Here is a 13,642-nt window from a genome sequence, read left to right as displayed (position 1 = left end):
TCAGTAGGACCCTTAGACCAGAGCCTGGATGAATCAAGAGCCTGTTATCTTCAACTACACCAGCTTTGTGTGCTCAGCTGCCCTCAGCAGAGTCATCTGATGCCAGAGAGCAGTGGGGCATCCAAGGAGGAGCGAAGCTGAGCAAAGCGCTGGCATCTGCAGTGGCCCTGATCTAGACAGAAATAAGAACGTATAGAGACAAAGCAGAAGAGAAGGGTGGGCAGAAGCAGTGAGACTCTGCCTGGATCTGTGCACCACATATCATGAGTGCATTTATTAAAACTGTCAGCTTATGTCTGGAGGTAGAAATGTAAACTAGGCTTTTAACTGGAGTAAATATAAATAATGACTTTAAGAAAGGTATGCATTAGTTGCTGTGGAGTCGATTACGACTCATGGCAGCCTCGTGTGTGCAGAGTAGAACTGCTATGTAGAGTTTTCAAGGTTGTGACCTTTGAGAAGCAGATCATCTGTCTTCTGAGATGCCTCTGGCTGAACTTAAACTGCCCAGTTGAACACTTAGCTCTTTGCACCAACCAGGGACTCCTTTAAAAAAAACAAAATGATGAGGGTAGGTCAAAGGGACACAGGAGTTGATTGAAAGAGCTCCCAATGGCCAAACTAAAATAATTTTAGCAACAATATAAATACAGTAGTATTAGATTGGAAACCCTGGTGGCGTAGTGGTTAAGTGCTATGGCTGCTAACCAAAGGGTCGGCAGTTCGAATCCTCCAGGCGCTCCATGGAAACTCTATGGGGCAGTTCTACTCTGTCCTGTAGGGTTGCTATGAGTCGGAATCGACTCGATGGCACTGGGTTTGGTTTTAGTTTTTTAGTATTAGATTAACCAAAGTATAAAATACACATTCACAAGTTCTTATTAACATAAACAAAGGATTGACTAAATAAATATAAATGCCCCTCATTGGCATAAGAATAGACTAACATCTCTTGCAGAAGAATGCCAAATAATTTAGGTACTCTGGGCTCAAGGAGGTGTAGCACAAAACCCACTACTTAAATGTGGCTACTTATAGTGACTTCCTTCCAAAGAAAGAAGAGCACCTTTAGAACAAAGACCTGAGGAACACTACCTCAACCAGATGACCAAAATTAACATCGACAGTGGTAAATCACGTTGATATGATGTGATGGAATAGTGTTTTACCTTCCCAAACACATACCCCCAGTCTAATCAAGAGAAAAACATCACACAAATCCTAATGGAGGGACATTCTTCAAAATACCTGACCAGAACTCCTTAGAATTGTCAAACCATCACACACAAGGGAAGTTTGAAGAATTGTCACAGTTAAGGGGAGCTTAAGGAGACATGACAATTAAATATAATGATGTCCTGGAAGAGAAAAAGGATATCAAGCAAAAGCTAAGGATACCTGAATAAAATATGTACTTCAGTTAATAAGAATGTATCAGTTTTGGTTCATTAATTGCATCAAATGTGCTAAGATATTAATAATAGGGGAAACTGGTTGTGAAATGTATGTGAAAGTTCAGTGCTACTGTCTCAACTTTTCTATATGTATAAATGTAACCTAAGATAAAATATTTATTTTAAAAGTTAAAAAAAAAGTTAAGCAAGTTAAAATTGAAGAGGCTCTCTTCACAAAAGAAGATTTTTTAATACCCAAAAGGCATAAGAAAAAACCTTCAACAGCATCACTCATAATGGAGACAAAAATTTAAGTCACCATGTGTCTTAGTCATCAAGTACTGCCATAAAAGAAATACCACAAGTGGATGGCTTTAACAAAGAGAAATTTATTTTCTCACAATCCAGCAGGCTGCAAGTCCAAATTGAGGGTATTGGCTCCAGTGAAAGGCTTTCTCTCTCTCTCTGTCAGCTCTGCAGGAAGGTTCTTGTCCTGAATCTTCCCCTGGTTGAGGAGCTTCTCAGGGAAAGGGACCCTGTGTCCAAAGGACGCGCTGTGCTCCTGGAGCTACTTTCTTGGTCGTATGAGTTCCCCAATTGTCTGCTTCCTTCCCTTTCCTTTTATCTCTTCAGAGATAAGAGGTGGTGCAGGCCACAACCCAGGGAAACTCTCTTTACCTTGGGTCGGGTGGTGACCCAAGTGAGGGTGGTTTTACAATCCCACCCTAATCCTCTTAAACATTAAATTACAATCACAAAATTGAGGACAACCACACAATACTGGGAATCATGGCCTAACCAAGTTGATACACATTTATTTTTGGGGACACAATTCAATCCATGACACCATGGTATGCCATCATACACCCATCAAAAAAATGCGCAAAACATAAAAAACAGAGAACACCAAGTACTGACAAGAATGTGCATCAATGGTAGCTCTTGTTGCCATTAAAGCAGTAAAATAGCACAACCAATCTGGAAGACTCCAAAACCCAGCGATTCCACTAATAGGTACATACCCAAAAGAAATGAATGCACATATCCACAAAAAGACTTGTACAAGAATTTTCATAGCAGCCTTGTTCACAATAGCCAAAACTAGAAATGACCCAATTGTTCATCAACTGTCTTTTATTCACACATTGAAATTACACTCACCAATAACACCAAAATAATACACACACATGCATGCAGCAACATGGATATATCTCAAAAACACTAAAAAAAAAAAAAAAAATTTAGGTTGCATTAAAAAAAAAGACAATCACAAAAAAGTATAGTCATTTATGTAAATTTCAATAATTGTCAAAACTGTGGAGATAGAAAACAGAATGGTGATTGCCTAAGTGGGAGTGAGTTAAAGATTGACTGGAAAAGTGTTCAAAAGATCTTTGTGGGTTGATGGAAACCTGTAACTTGATCTAGGTGATGGTTATGTTTGTCAAGATTCATCAGACTGTGTTCATAAGATTTGTGCATTTTACTCTACGTGAATTATACTTCAATAACTTACTGTTATAAAAAAAGGGGAGACTTTGACGGCATCAAGTTTAGATTTTCTTGTATTTATTACATTTTATTGCAAAATTTCCTGTTGCAGTGGGAATTCTTATTTCTATTTTTGTCTGTAAGGTCCCCACTGATATTTGAAAAAACTCGACCAAAAAAAAAAAAGGCGGGGGAGAGTTATGACTACACATTTCATTAGTGGAAACTATGGACAGCCTTCACCTTTTGGGATAGTTTGTGCACATGCTCAGACATTAGGCAAGTCCGGGGTTTCCAGATGACCACGATGCAGGTGTGTGCACTGTAGGGTTTCCTTCCTCTCTTCTGACAGCGGATTGCTCGCGGAAGGCAGCACTAAGGGAACCTCTGTGGCCTCGGGTAATGGACGCAGCCAGTACAGAAACGAACAAGTGAAAGGAAAAGATGAGCCAGGCTCAGCCACGGTAGACACCAGACATTGCCGTGACTTGGATTCGAACTGAACTTGCTACAGCCAAGATGCAGAGTACTAACCGCTATACGATCACGGTGCGCCACAAGCTCCTGGCAACCTCTGTGTTTCCTTTAATATTATTGAGGTAAAAACCTTCACAGTATGTTGCTGATTTGTTCTTGGACAGATACAGGTCCTCCTGCTTTTCTCTCTTTCATGTCTTCTCTACGTTTCTCCTGCCTCATTATGCTACACAATGAAACTAATGTTCTCTGTGGCCGTTGGCTGGAGGAGAGTGGTTATTGCCTAAAAGTTTTCTGTCTTGCTAAGCTGTCCTTTTCCTACTCTTAGACAGGACAGGATTTTGTTGGAACTTTTTTTGTATTCCAGTTTGCCGGCTTCATCAGCTCCAAGTCAGGGATATGTGATATCCCGTTTCATTCCTGATACTGGTGATTTGTATCTTCTCTCTTTTCTTTGTCAAGTTTATGCATCTTTTCAGAAAACCAGTGTTTGTTCCATTGGTTTTCTCTGTTGTTTTTTTTTTTTTGCTTTTTTATGTCATTGGCTTCTGCTCTTATCTTTATTTCCTGTTGCGTTTGCATTGGGTTAATTTTACTCTTCTCGTTTCTTGAGGTGGTAGCTTAAGGTTATTGACTTGAGACTTTTTTCTAATATAAGCATTTTTTTTTTTTTTTTTTAAGCATTTAGTGCTATGAAATTCCCTCCCAGCACCGCTTTAGCAGTTCCTCACAAATTTTGATATGTTGCATTTTTATTCAATACACTTATACCAAGTACTGGAATGGCTGGATAGTGGGATAGGTGCAAGTTTCAATTCACCAGAAGGTGCCAAACAGTTTTCTAGAAGGGAATTCTAATCAGCAGTAACTTACGCCACATCTTGGCAGGACTATTGTGTTCTCTGTCTTTTAAATGTTGCCTATGCTGGTGGGTGTGTAATGCTATTTCATTGAGGTTTTTTGTTTGTTTGTTTCATTCTAGGTGATTTTTAAATTTTATTTGGTTGTTGTTGAGCGTATACACAGCAAAACAGGTGCAGGAGCTCTGGTGGTGCAGTGATTAAGCGTTCAGTTGCTAACCAAAGAGTTGGCAGTTCGAATCCACCAGCCATTCCTTGGAAGCCCAATGAGGCAGTTTGTACTCAGTCCTATAGGGTTCCTTTGAGTCCGAATTGACTCGATGGCAATAGTTTTTTTGTTTTTGGTATATGCAGGTGTATATATATATGTAAGTGTATGCATCCATCCATATTCATATATACAATAAAGCACATAGGTGGCACAAACACGGATACTTATTAAACACCTTGTGGGATTGGTTTATGGGGTCTGAAGGCTTAGGACCATATAGTCTTGTGGAACAACTCAGTCAATTGGCATAATATAGTACATTAAGTTTTTCTTCTACGTCCTAGTTTGGTGAGTAGCGTCTGGGGTCTTAAAAGCTTGAGAGCAGCCATCTAACATACCACTATTGTTCTCTATGCATGTGGAGCAAAAGAGAGCAAAGGAAACCAAAGCTCAGAGAAGAAACCAGTCCACAGGACTAGTAGTCTACATAAACTAAGACCTCATCCACCCTGAGACCAGAGGAACTAGATGGTAGCTAGCTACCACTACTGACAGTTCTGATCAGGAGCACAACCGATGGATTCTGATAGAATGGGAGCAAAATGTGGAACAGAACTCAAGTTCTTAAAAAGTCCACACTTACTGGACTCCCATGACTATTGCCCTGAGGTACTCTTAAACCTTGAAACAAAACTGTTCCGTGAGGTCATTATCTAGTTAATAATACATTGCCTCATAAGATGAACAATATCACCTGTACGTACTATACTCCTTAAAAAATAAAAATACATCATCTGTATGAGTCCAAAAGGTCAACACTTACTCTAGAGTCCAAAAGGTCTACACTTACTCTAAAGCAAAGACGATAAGGCAAGGCGGCAGGGAAATTAGATTACTGGAAACTGAACAACCCGATGGAAATAATGAGAAAGTTGATACGCTGTGTAAAATGTAACCATTGTTACTGAACAAATCATGTAGAAATTTTTAAATGGGAACTTAATTTGCTGTATAAATTTTAACTGAAAACACAATAGAATATTATTTTTTTAAAAAAAAGAACATAATGCTCAAGGCAGATATTTTTTACTAGTTAAGCTAAAGTATTATTTGGTTTTAAGAGGACTTCAGGGAGTGTTTTTGGTTTAAGGTTTAAAGATTATCTCAGGGCAATAGCTTCAGGGGTTCATCCACCCTCCATGGCTCTACATAAGCTAGATTCCATGAGAATTTGAAATTTTGTTCTGCATTTCCCCCCTTTTGATCAGGATTCCTCTATAGAATCCTGGATAAAAATTCAGTAATGATAACCCAACACCATCCAGGTCTTCCAGTCTCATGGCAAAGGCGGCAGTTGTTCATCATTGAGCTTTTAACTTGTGTTTCCATAACGAGTTATGATGTTGAATATACTTTCTTGTGTCTTTTGGCCGTTAAGAAATCTCCTTTCATGAAGAAAGCCTACTCAAGTATCTTACCCACTTTTAATTAGCTTGGCTCTTTATTATCGATTTCTAAAAATTCTCTATATACTCAAGATTTGAGTCATTTATTCAGGTAAGATGTTTTCCTTATTTCTAACCATAAATTTGCAAACACACATGTTATTTAAAATTTTCTGTTTTTTCTAGGAAGAAAGAGTTCTACTAGTGTCCCTAATTTGCTACACTGTTGGGTATGATGTTGGAAATTAAAAGTTGAGGGAGGGTTGACTTTTTCTGCCCATGTAAGAAGATGCGGGAAGAGGTTGAGATACAGAAGGGAAAAATAGGCTAGAACAAGAAAATTGATTTTAGGGTTTGGTAGTGAATGTCAGATTTTGTTTGGTTGTCATTTGTGTACACATAATTTTTCTTTGCCATGTTTGTAATATGATGCAGGTGTGCTTGATTTACTTGTTCATTTTTTTTTTAAATAAAATGCATATGCATGACTAAATAAAATGACTGCTGTACTTCAAATATTCATTAGTGGACCTCCCAGACTCATCTAACCTAGACTCACCTAAGGTTCCACAGATTGTGCATTGGGCCCATCTAGGAGGTCTAGTGGAAAAGTGGAATAATAATTAAAGGGATGGAAGGGATGGGACAATCTCAACAGTAATTGCTTTCCCTACTGTGGTGGTTTTCACATTTCCTTCACACCTAATTCTTTCTTCAAATAAGAGTAATTGAAAAAAAAATTGGTTTCATGTTTGGAACCCACAGAAATTTGGGGTAGGGAAGTTCAAGTGCTACTCAACTGGGAAAACCTGGGGATTGCTTAATGCTTTGGCAACTGGAGATGGGATTCAGTAAATGCCTGTAAGGACAAAATATACCATCTTCTGTAGGGAAAGTCCTATATGAAAAATATTCTTTGCAAGGAGAATACGAAGGATATTTTTAGAGTTTAATGCAACCCAGAAATCAATATTAGCCCATAAATTCCCCAAAATTGATCAGAAGCCTATGAATTAGGAATAAATATGATCTGATTTATTCTGCTTTATCTGACTACTTGTGTAATCTATTTTCCTTTTAATTCCTTTTATTGGAAAATTAATTTTTTCCTGACACTCTTGAGTAGGTTAGATGAAGGTAAACATTTAATTTTTTTTAATGCTCTGGCCTGGAGAACCAAGAAGGAAGAGTCAATAGGAAAATGAAGGTGATGATATTAGAAGGAAGTAGGTGTGTGTGTTTGTATGATTTTAGAAACGTAGTCTAAGAATCTTGGAACTTGATATTTATTCCTGAATTTCCTGCCTCATTCAGGCCTGGGGACTCTGGTAGTGACCTTTGTGGATGTCATCAACAGTGGTGCAGTGCTTTGTTTAGAGAATGCGGTGACAACTTGGACCTGACTTGAGAATTTGGGAGCCATGCAGAAGGCAACCAACCACTACAGCGAGCAGATGGCTCAGTGCTTGAGGCTTCCTACAGACACACTCCAGGAGCTTCTGGATGCTCACATGGCCTGTGAGAAGGAAGTCATCGCAGTCTTCATGGAGCACTGCTTCAAAGATGAAAATCACGAGTTCCAGAAGATGCTCGTGGTACTTAATCATAATATTTACCTTTTGTGACACTTCTCATTAAGGAATGAAGCCTACAGGTGCCTTTATTGTCCCCATGGCTTATTTCTAACTTGAAGAATAAAGTAGTCTGAGCTATAGGGGGCTATATTTTCCCTAAAGTTTGTACACTTTACCTAGAAATCGAGATGATCACTGAACAAGATCAATATAGATATCACCTTATGTGAATAATTCTATGGATTCAAAGCCTGCACAAAGCAGCCAAAAGTCATTCCTGAACTTGTTGCTTTTCTGAACACACTCTCTCATTCCTTAGGACCAACATTTCTCTTATCAGAGCCTCATTTCAGGCTATCCTTAAACTTTAGTGCTCTTGTATCATTGAAGATAGAGTCACTGACTGCTATAGGTGCAAAGAATCATAGAGGTTATTTATTGCCACCCCATCATTTCATGGACAAGGAAACTGAGGCCCAGGCAGGTTAGGAAAATTTTCAGAGTTGGGAGTAGATTAAGTCCCCTGATTCCTGATTCATTGCATGCCCTTGTTGTTGTTGTTAGGTGCCATTGAGTTGATTTTTACTTATGTCAACAATCAACAATTCTGGTTTCTTTAAAATTTTATCTCCCCAGTTCCTTTCTTCTGATGAGTTTCCTCTACATTTCTCTTGCAGGAAATCATAGAGAATAAAAAGGAGGATTTCTTGCTGCAGAATGAAGAGGAATCTGTAGATACTGTTGGGATAGGCTGAAGCAGCTTTCGAAGGCCCTGGTGGAAAGTATTTCAGCTGGAATTTTCTTTGTCCCTGGAGGGCACAAGTTCTACATAGAAGCAAAGAAAAAGACTGAACAAGACTATTCTCAAGTGCCTGGGAAAGGAGTAAAGGTGAGGAGCAACGGGAGCACAAGGAAGCCTACAGAACAGAATCAAGGGGTCCCTGAAACCTGATAATGCAACACCATCTGTAAGGAAGAAGCATGGTGATATCATAAAACCTTTAACTTTCAAAGTCCATTATTTATTTACTCTTGTATATAAATGTTTGGCAATAGAAATGTTCATTTCCAAAGAAAGAATACGGAAATCAGAAATCCAGGAGAGACAGAACAGAAATTATTCATTCCCTTCATCGAACCAGGAGACAGACATTGTGCCAAGGGCTGAGGATTTACAAGTAAAATCAGAGTCTTTGCACTGAGGGTGGATCGAAAGTGAGAAAGAGTCAAATAAATAGACAATTGCATACATTGCATACAGAGCTCTCAGCTATGAACCTGTGGTCCTGAACTGCACCAGTCATGGTACGAAATATGAGGGTAAAAATACAACTAAAATAAATACATTGAAGACTTTTTTTTCTCATGTGACAGGCAATGATAAGCACTTTGCCTGGAGGTTTTAATTTAATCTTCCCAATAAGGTTAAGAAGCATCTACTCATACTCTCCACGTTTTACAGATGGGAGCTGGGGAGGCACAGGCAGGCTAAATACCTTGCCTAGAGTTACACAGCCAGCAAGTGTCAGGGGAGAGCAGCAGCACAGATTACAGGAAGTGTTTCCCATTGATTGAGAAGATGGTCTAGGAAACCTTCCGGAAAAGGAAGGTAACGTAAATTTTGAAGTATTTGTACATGTTATCAAAGTTGAGATGTTACATGAAGGGAGAAGCCCTAGGTAAAAAAAAAAAAAAAATAGGTAGGTGTATAAATATGTAAAAGCACCTGAGGGTGTGTGTTTGTACAACTGTGCATGGTTCTGACTGGCTAGAACCTAAGGCGGTGGTGGGGAGCAGCACTGGAGGGGGGATTGAAGGAAGAGAGGAAAGGGGTTAGGAGGGTCTCTGCTTACACGAAGAAGCTTGGACTTTGTAGGGGTATGCTGGAGGCTTTCAGCAGGAAGCAAAAATGACATGGGCCGACTTGCTTATGCAGCACTAATCTCCTCAGTGGAAATTTCTTTGGTCTTTCTTGGTTCCTCAGGCAAATGAGGTCCTCCAGAACTTCCTGCAGTCTCAGAGGCAAATAGAAAATTTTATTCTGCAGTCAAAGCCCTCACAAATGCAGAGAAGGCCATAGCAGGTACAGTGGCAGGGCTTAGCCCACAGTGGGTGGGGAGGTTCCTGCAATGCCCTCTGAGGAATCTGAGAGGAAGATCTTCCTCAGACAATGAGCTTCCTTTCCTTCTGTGGAACACGCACTCTGCTGAATCTGAAAATAAGGAGATTGTGGCTGTAAGTCCACCCGGACAGGCAGGGTCTTTCTGATCATATTTTCAAACCTGTTCTTGATGTCCAAATTGATATTGGATGAATTCAGGATTTCTCACCTCTCTTTCAAATTTTGTTTGGTCTCTGATTTCAGGCAGGTAGAGCTCAGGCCTGAACTACTATTTTCTTCCCTTTCTAAAATCTTCATGGGCAGTGGAGCAAACCAAGAAGGAGGCAGCTGAAATAGAACAGGAACTTCTAAGACAGAAACAGATGGAGCAGCAGCAGCAGCAGCAGGAGGAGGCTCAAGAGAGGAGTTTAGAGGAAAACAAGTGGCAAATGAAAGAGAAACTGGAGAAGGGAAGAGAGAACTATATTAGAGAGATACAAAGGACAATGGAGCATAAGCTGGGACCTTGGTAGTGCCTGAAGGTCATTGCCCTGGTACCCCAGGAAGGTTAGAGCAACATAATGAAAGGAAGCTTCATGGTCACCTACTGCATGACCCACTAAAAGCTGTGAATCCTTCCAGTTTTTCAAGAGGCCTTTGAGTTCTGCGGCACACTGAACCTCTGAAGAATCCAGAATAACTTTGGCCCATCCAAGTCTTTGGAGAATATAAGTAGGTTTGAACTGCTGTTTTGGATGATTCTAAACTGATCTTACAAGGCCATATGTTTCAACTAGGTGTATGTAAAATAAGTAGCAACTGGTTTCCTTTACCAAGGTCACTGCCAGTTTTCAGGAACTCAAAGACCCTGAGTTAGAGCCACGCTGACCTAAAACTATCAGATAAGTCCTAATTAGAATATATAGAAAATTAGAAATATAGGCAACTGTTAGCGTCTAACCTCTGGTGAGGATAGCCTGCCCAGGTCACAACATAGCACAGGGGAGCTCTCTCTTTTTCCGTCCGGGAGTATTTATAGGGTTTTCTAGATTAACTAGTTTCCTATTATTCTTAAGATACAGATGACCATGCCATCCGAAGTCAGACTTAGAATTACTACAATCAGACCAATGACTTCCTCCCAACTGGCATTTTTTTGGTTGGAACTTACTACAGTATTTGTTCTCATGCCTAGTTTAGTGCCCTAGCAAAACTCAAATGGTGTGGGTGAATGTTAGCAATTTTGTGAACAGTGCTTTCTCTCAATGTCCAGATCCAAGGCAGAACATATTCCTTGTTGCCAATATTCTCCTCTCATGATGTAGTAAGAGAGAACACTACTAGGAGTAAAACATAGACAGCTTCACAAAGTCCTTAAATGCAAAAATGTAATTCTTTTAAAAATTTCAGATTTAAAAAATTTTACTCCCTTCCCATCTTTTGTGTTAGAACCAAGAGGATCTGCTTAATGAAGGATTTAAGAGAAATCTGAAGAGATGGTGGCAGAGATAAATTATTTGAAAAGTATTGTTGATACTACTAAAAATGATAATCCCTTTATTTCACAGGCCCTTGACACATTTGCCAAAGAAATCAGTTCATCCTGTGTGCACCTGGTAAATTTTTTGGTAATGTTGTGAAAAGTTTCAACCCACTGTTTAAAGAGAATTAGCTGTGGAGCATAAGCTGAAGGTTAAGCTGGCCAGGACCTTTGTAGGGTCTGAATTATGGAATGTGGATACATCCTCTGACCTATATTTGGTGTATTAGTTTTTCATTTCTATCCAGCAAAGTCTTAAACATAAAAAGTATCTACTAGAGGACATTGTGCCACATTAGATAGAATAAGTATTGATTTTATTAGTTAATTTAAAGATGAGACAAACAGCACTTTAGCTTTGGTGTTTGCCAATTCTGGCCTGTGGGCCAAATCAGGCCTGTTATCTGATATTATAAAAAAGTTATATAAGAACACTGCCATGCTCATTTGTTTATGGTTGCTTGGGTAATTAAAACACTGTATGGTCCAAAAAGCCCTAAAATCTTTATTGCCTGGTTCTTCAGAAAAAAAGTTCGCTATCACCAATTCAAAAGATGGAATAGAGAACAAGATCAAATTTGGTATAGTAGTAAAAAAATACTTTATATAAGTTTATCAAGAATGCTACTGTAAGTCACAAAAGGAATTATATAAAGTATGCATATTCAAGTCAATTTTCTCTAATTCATCTGTAAATTTAATGTGCTGTGAGGTAAAATATCAAAGAGATATTTTTATGAAGTTAGACATGCTACCTTCATGAAAGTCTAAGTTGAAGTGCTTACTGTGTTTCTAAAAATTTCCAGGATAATGCAGAAGAAGAGCGAGGAAAGACCGTATCTGCTCCGTATGAAAACCTATTGCAGAGCTGTGATAATCGGCAGTGCAGCACTGGGACTTCACAATGCAGACCAATCAATAGAGCATCTTTAAAGTCTAGACAGAGAACCAAATGCCTGCAGGAACTGTTTATCTTAAAGGTTTTATTTCCGATCAGTGGAAAAGACGAACTGTTTGATAAATTATCTCAGACAATAAGGTAGTCATCTAGAAAAAACATCATGTATCTTGTAGCGAAGTAAATTCTAGAATGTCCATAGACTCAAACATGAAGATTAAAACCATAAAATTGGCAAATACCAGATAAAAAAAAAAATCTTGGAACATGAAATTTCTATCTATGTATGACATAAACCCAGAAGACATGAAATGCGTATAAAACTGCATGAAAATACAGTAAATCCTCTTTGTCAAAATGACAAAGTCAAAGAAAACAACACTCTGGAAAGATATTTTCATCTATTATTGCAGAAAAAGAACTATTTTATTTAAGATTTATACCAGAAAGAGTTACTCAATATATATGAGTAGGTGGTTCATAGAAAATAATTAAAAGATACTCAACTTTTAATTATTAGAAAACAAAACTAAAACATAGTTTTAATGTTTATATACTTTGGTTTAGCGTGTTCGCTTTTAGTAAATACACATGTACAAAATCATACACGCAAACCCAAGATGTCCATCGAGGCATTGCTTTTAACACTAAAAGATTGGAAAATATTTAATAACCTATTTACCCGGGATTTGGTAATATAAATTTTAGTACAAACATATAATGAAGTACTATGTAACCACTAAATAAATAGTGGTCCTCAATTTGTACTAATATAGAACAATCTTGAAGATAATTTTATGATGAAAAAATGAGGTACAAGAAAGTGCTCAGTGTGATCACTGTAAAAATACAATAAGGATATGCAACCATGCATACAGACACATAGAATATCTCTGGACAGATTCATGGAAACTGGTAACATTGATTCCTGGTAGGGGGAACTAGGTAGGCGCAGCGGTTGGAAGGATATTTACTTTCTGTTATATCTTTCTATCTTTTGAACTTTGTAAAATGAGCTTGTATTATCATTCAGAAACAAATAAGAAAAGAAATGTAATGTTTAATATTAATAATGATAATACAAGGCATGGCAATTAACCATTAAATGATTCTGCTGCTCAGTGTTCCCAGAAACGGCATCAGTCAGCTCCATGAGGAGCTCTAGGAATACGATCAGAGTGCTGGAAACCACAAAATTTGCATCCAGTCTTGTTTCATTTTGGTGTTGGTTTTTAAATTCCTTTATTCACTTCAAAACTAAGCCTTAATGTTTCCTGTGATCCTTCGAAATCTCAGCTAGAGTGGCCTCAACTTTCTATTTCTGAATTATAGTTTTAAGGTGTTAGAAGCAGGAATACCAAACAATAACCTGCACTGGTGAAAGAAATACCAGTATCCTTAAAAAGTTCAGTGGTGGCCCCTCCTCTGTAGTCCAGGGCACACGGAAAATGTGCCATTGCAGAGCCAGACACACTGGTAGTGTTGGGGATGATAGACCCTGGCACAATGGAGGCCAGATGGTGACACTTAATTATCAGATGCCAAGTAGATACAATTATAGTAAGCAGCAGCACATTTGGAGTGGCAGCCAAGGAGGCCTGGCCAGTGGGGAATTCTGAAAGTGGGGAATAGAAGAGCGCACTGGTTGGGT

At 38.6% G+C, this 13,642-nt stretch overlaps 1 protein-coding gene across 3 annotated transcripts in view; it reads left to right on the top strand.

The window, feature by feature from the left end:
* LOC104846015 (guanylate-binding protein 4-like) overlaps positions 1-13,360 on the top strand; it is a 51,124-nt gene extending 37,764 nt beyond the window's left edge. The window contains exons 1-3 of one of the 3 annotated variants that reach the window (XM_064282211.1): positions 2,360-3,484; positions 7,193-7,473; positions 8,130-13,360. In XM_064282211.1, the coding sequence (XP_064138281.1) occupies positions 7,300-7,473; positions 8,130-8,207 (252 nt within the window). In that variant the 5' untranslated portion in view covers positions 2,360-3,484; positions 7,193-7,299 and the 3' untranslated portion in view covers positions 8,208-13,360. Of the gene's footprint in view, positions 1-2,359; positions 3,485-4,098; positions 7,474-8,129 lie in introns of those variants that run through there. The other 2 variants (XR_010321440.1, XM_064282210.1) reach the window with 2 other exon arrangements.
* Positions 13,361-13,642: the final 282 nt, after the last annotated feature.

This window comes from Loxodonta africana, chromosome 3, assembly GCF_030014295.1.
Source record: "Loxodonta africana isolate mLoxAfr1 chromosome 3, mLoxAfr1.hap2, whole genome shotgun sequence".
Lineage (NCBI taxonomy): Eukaryota > Metazoa > Chordata > Mammalia > Proboscidea > Elephantidae > Loxodonta > Loxodonta africana.
This window is presented reverse-complemented; position numbering and strand designations above follow the sequence as displayed.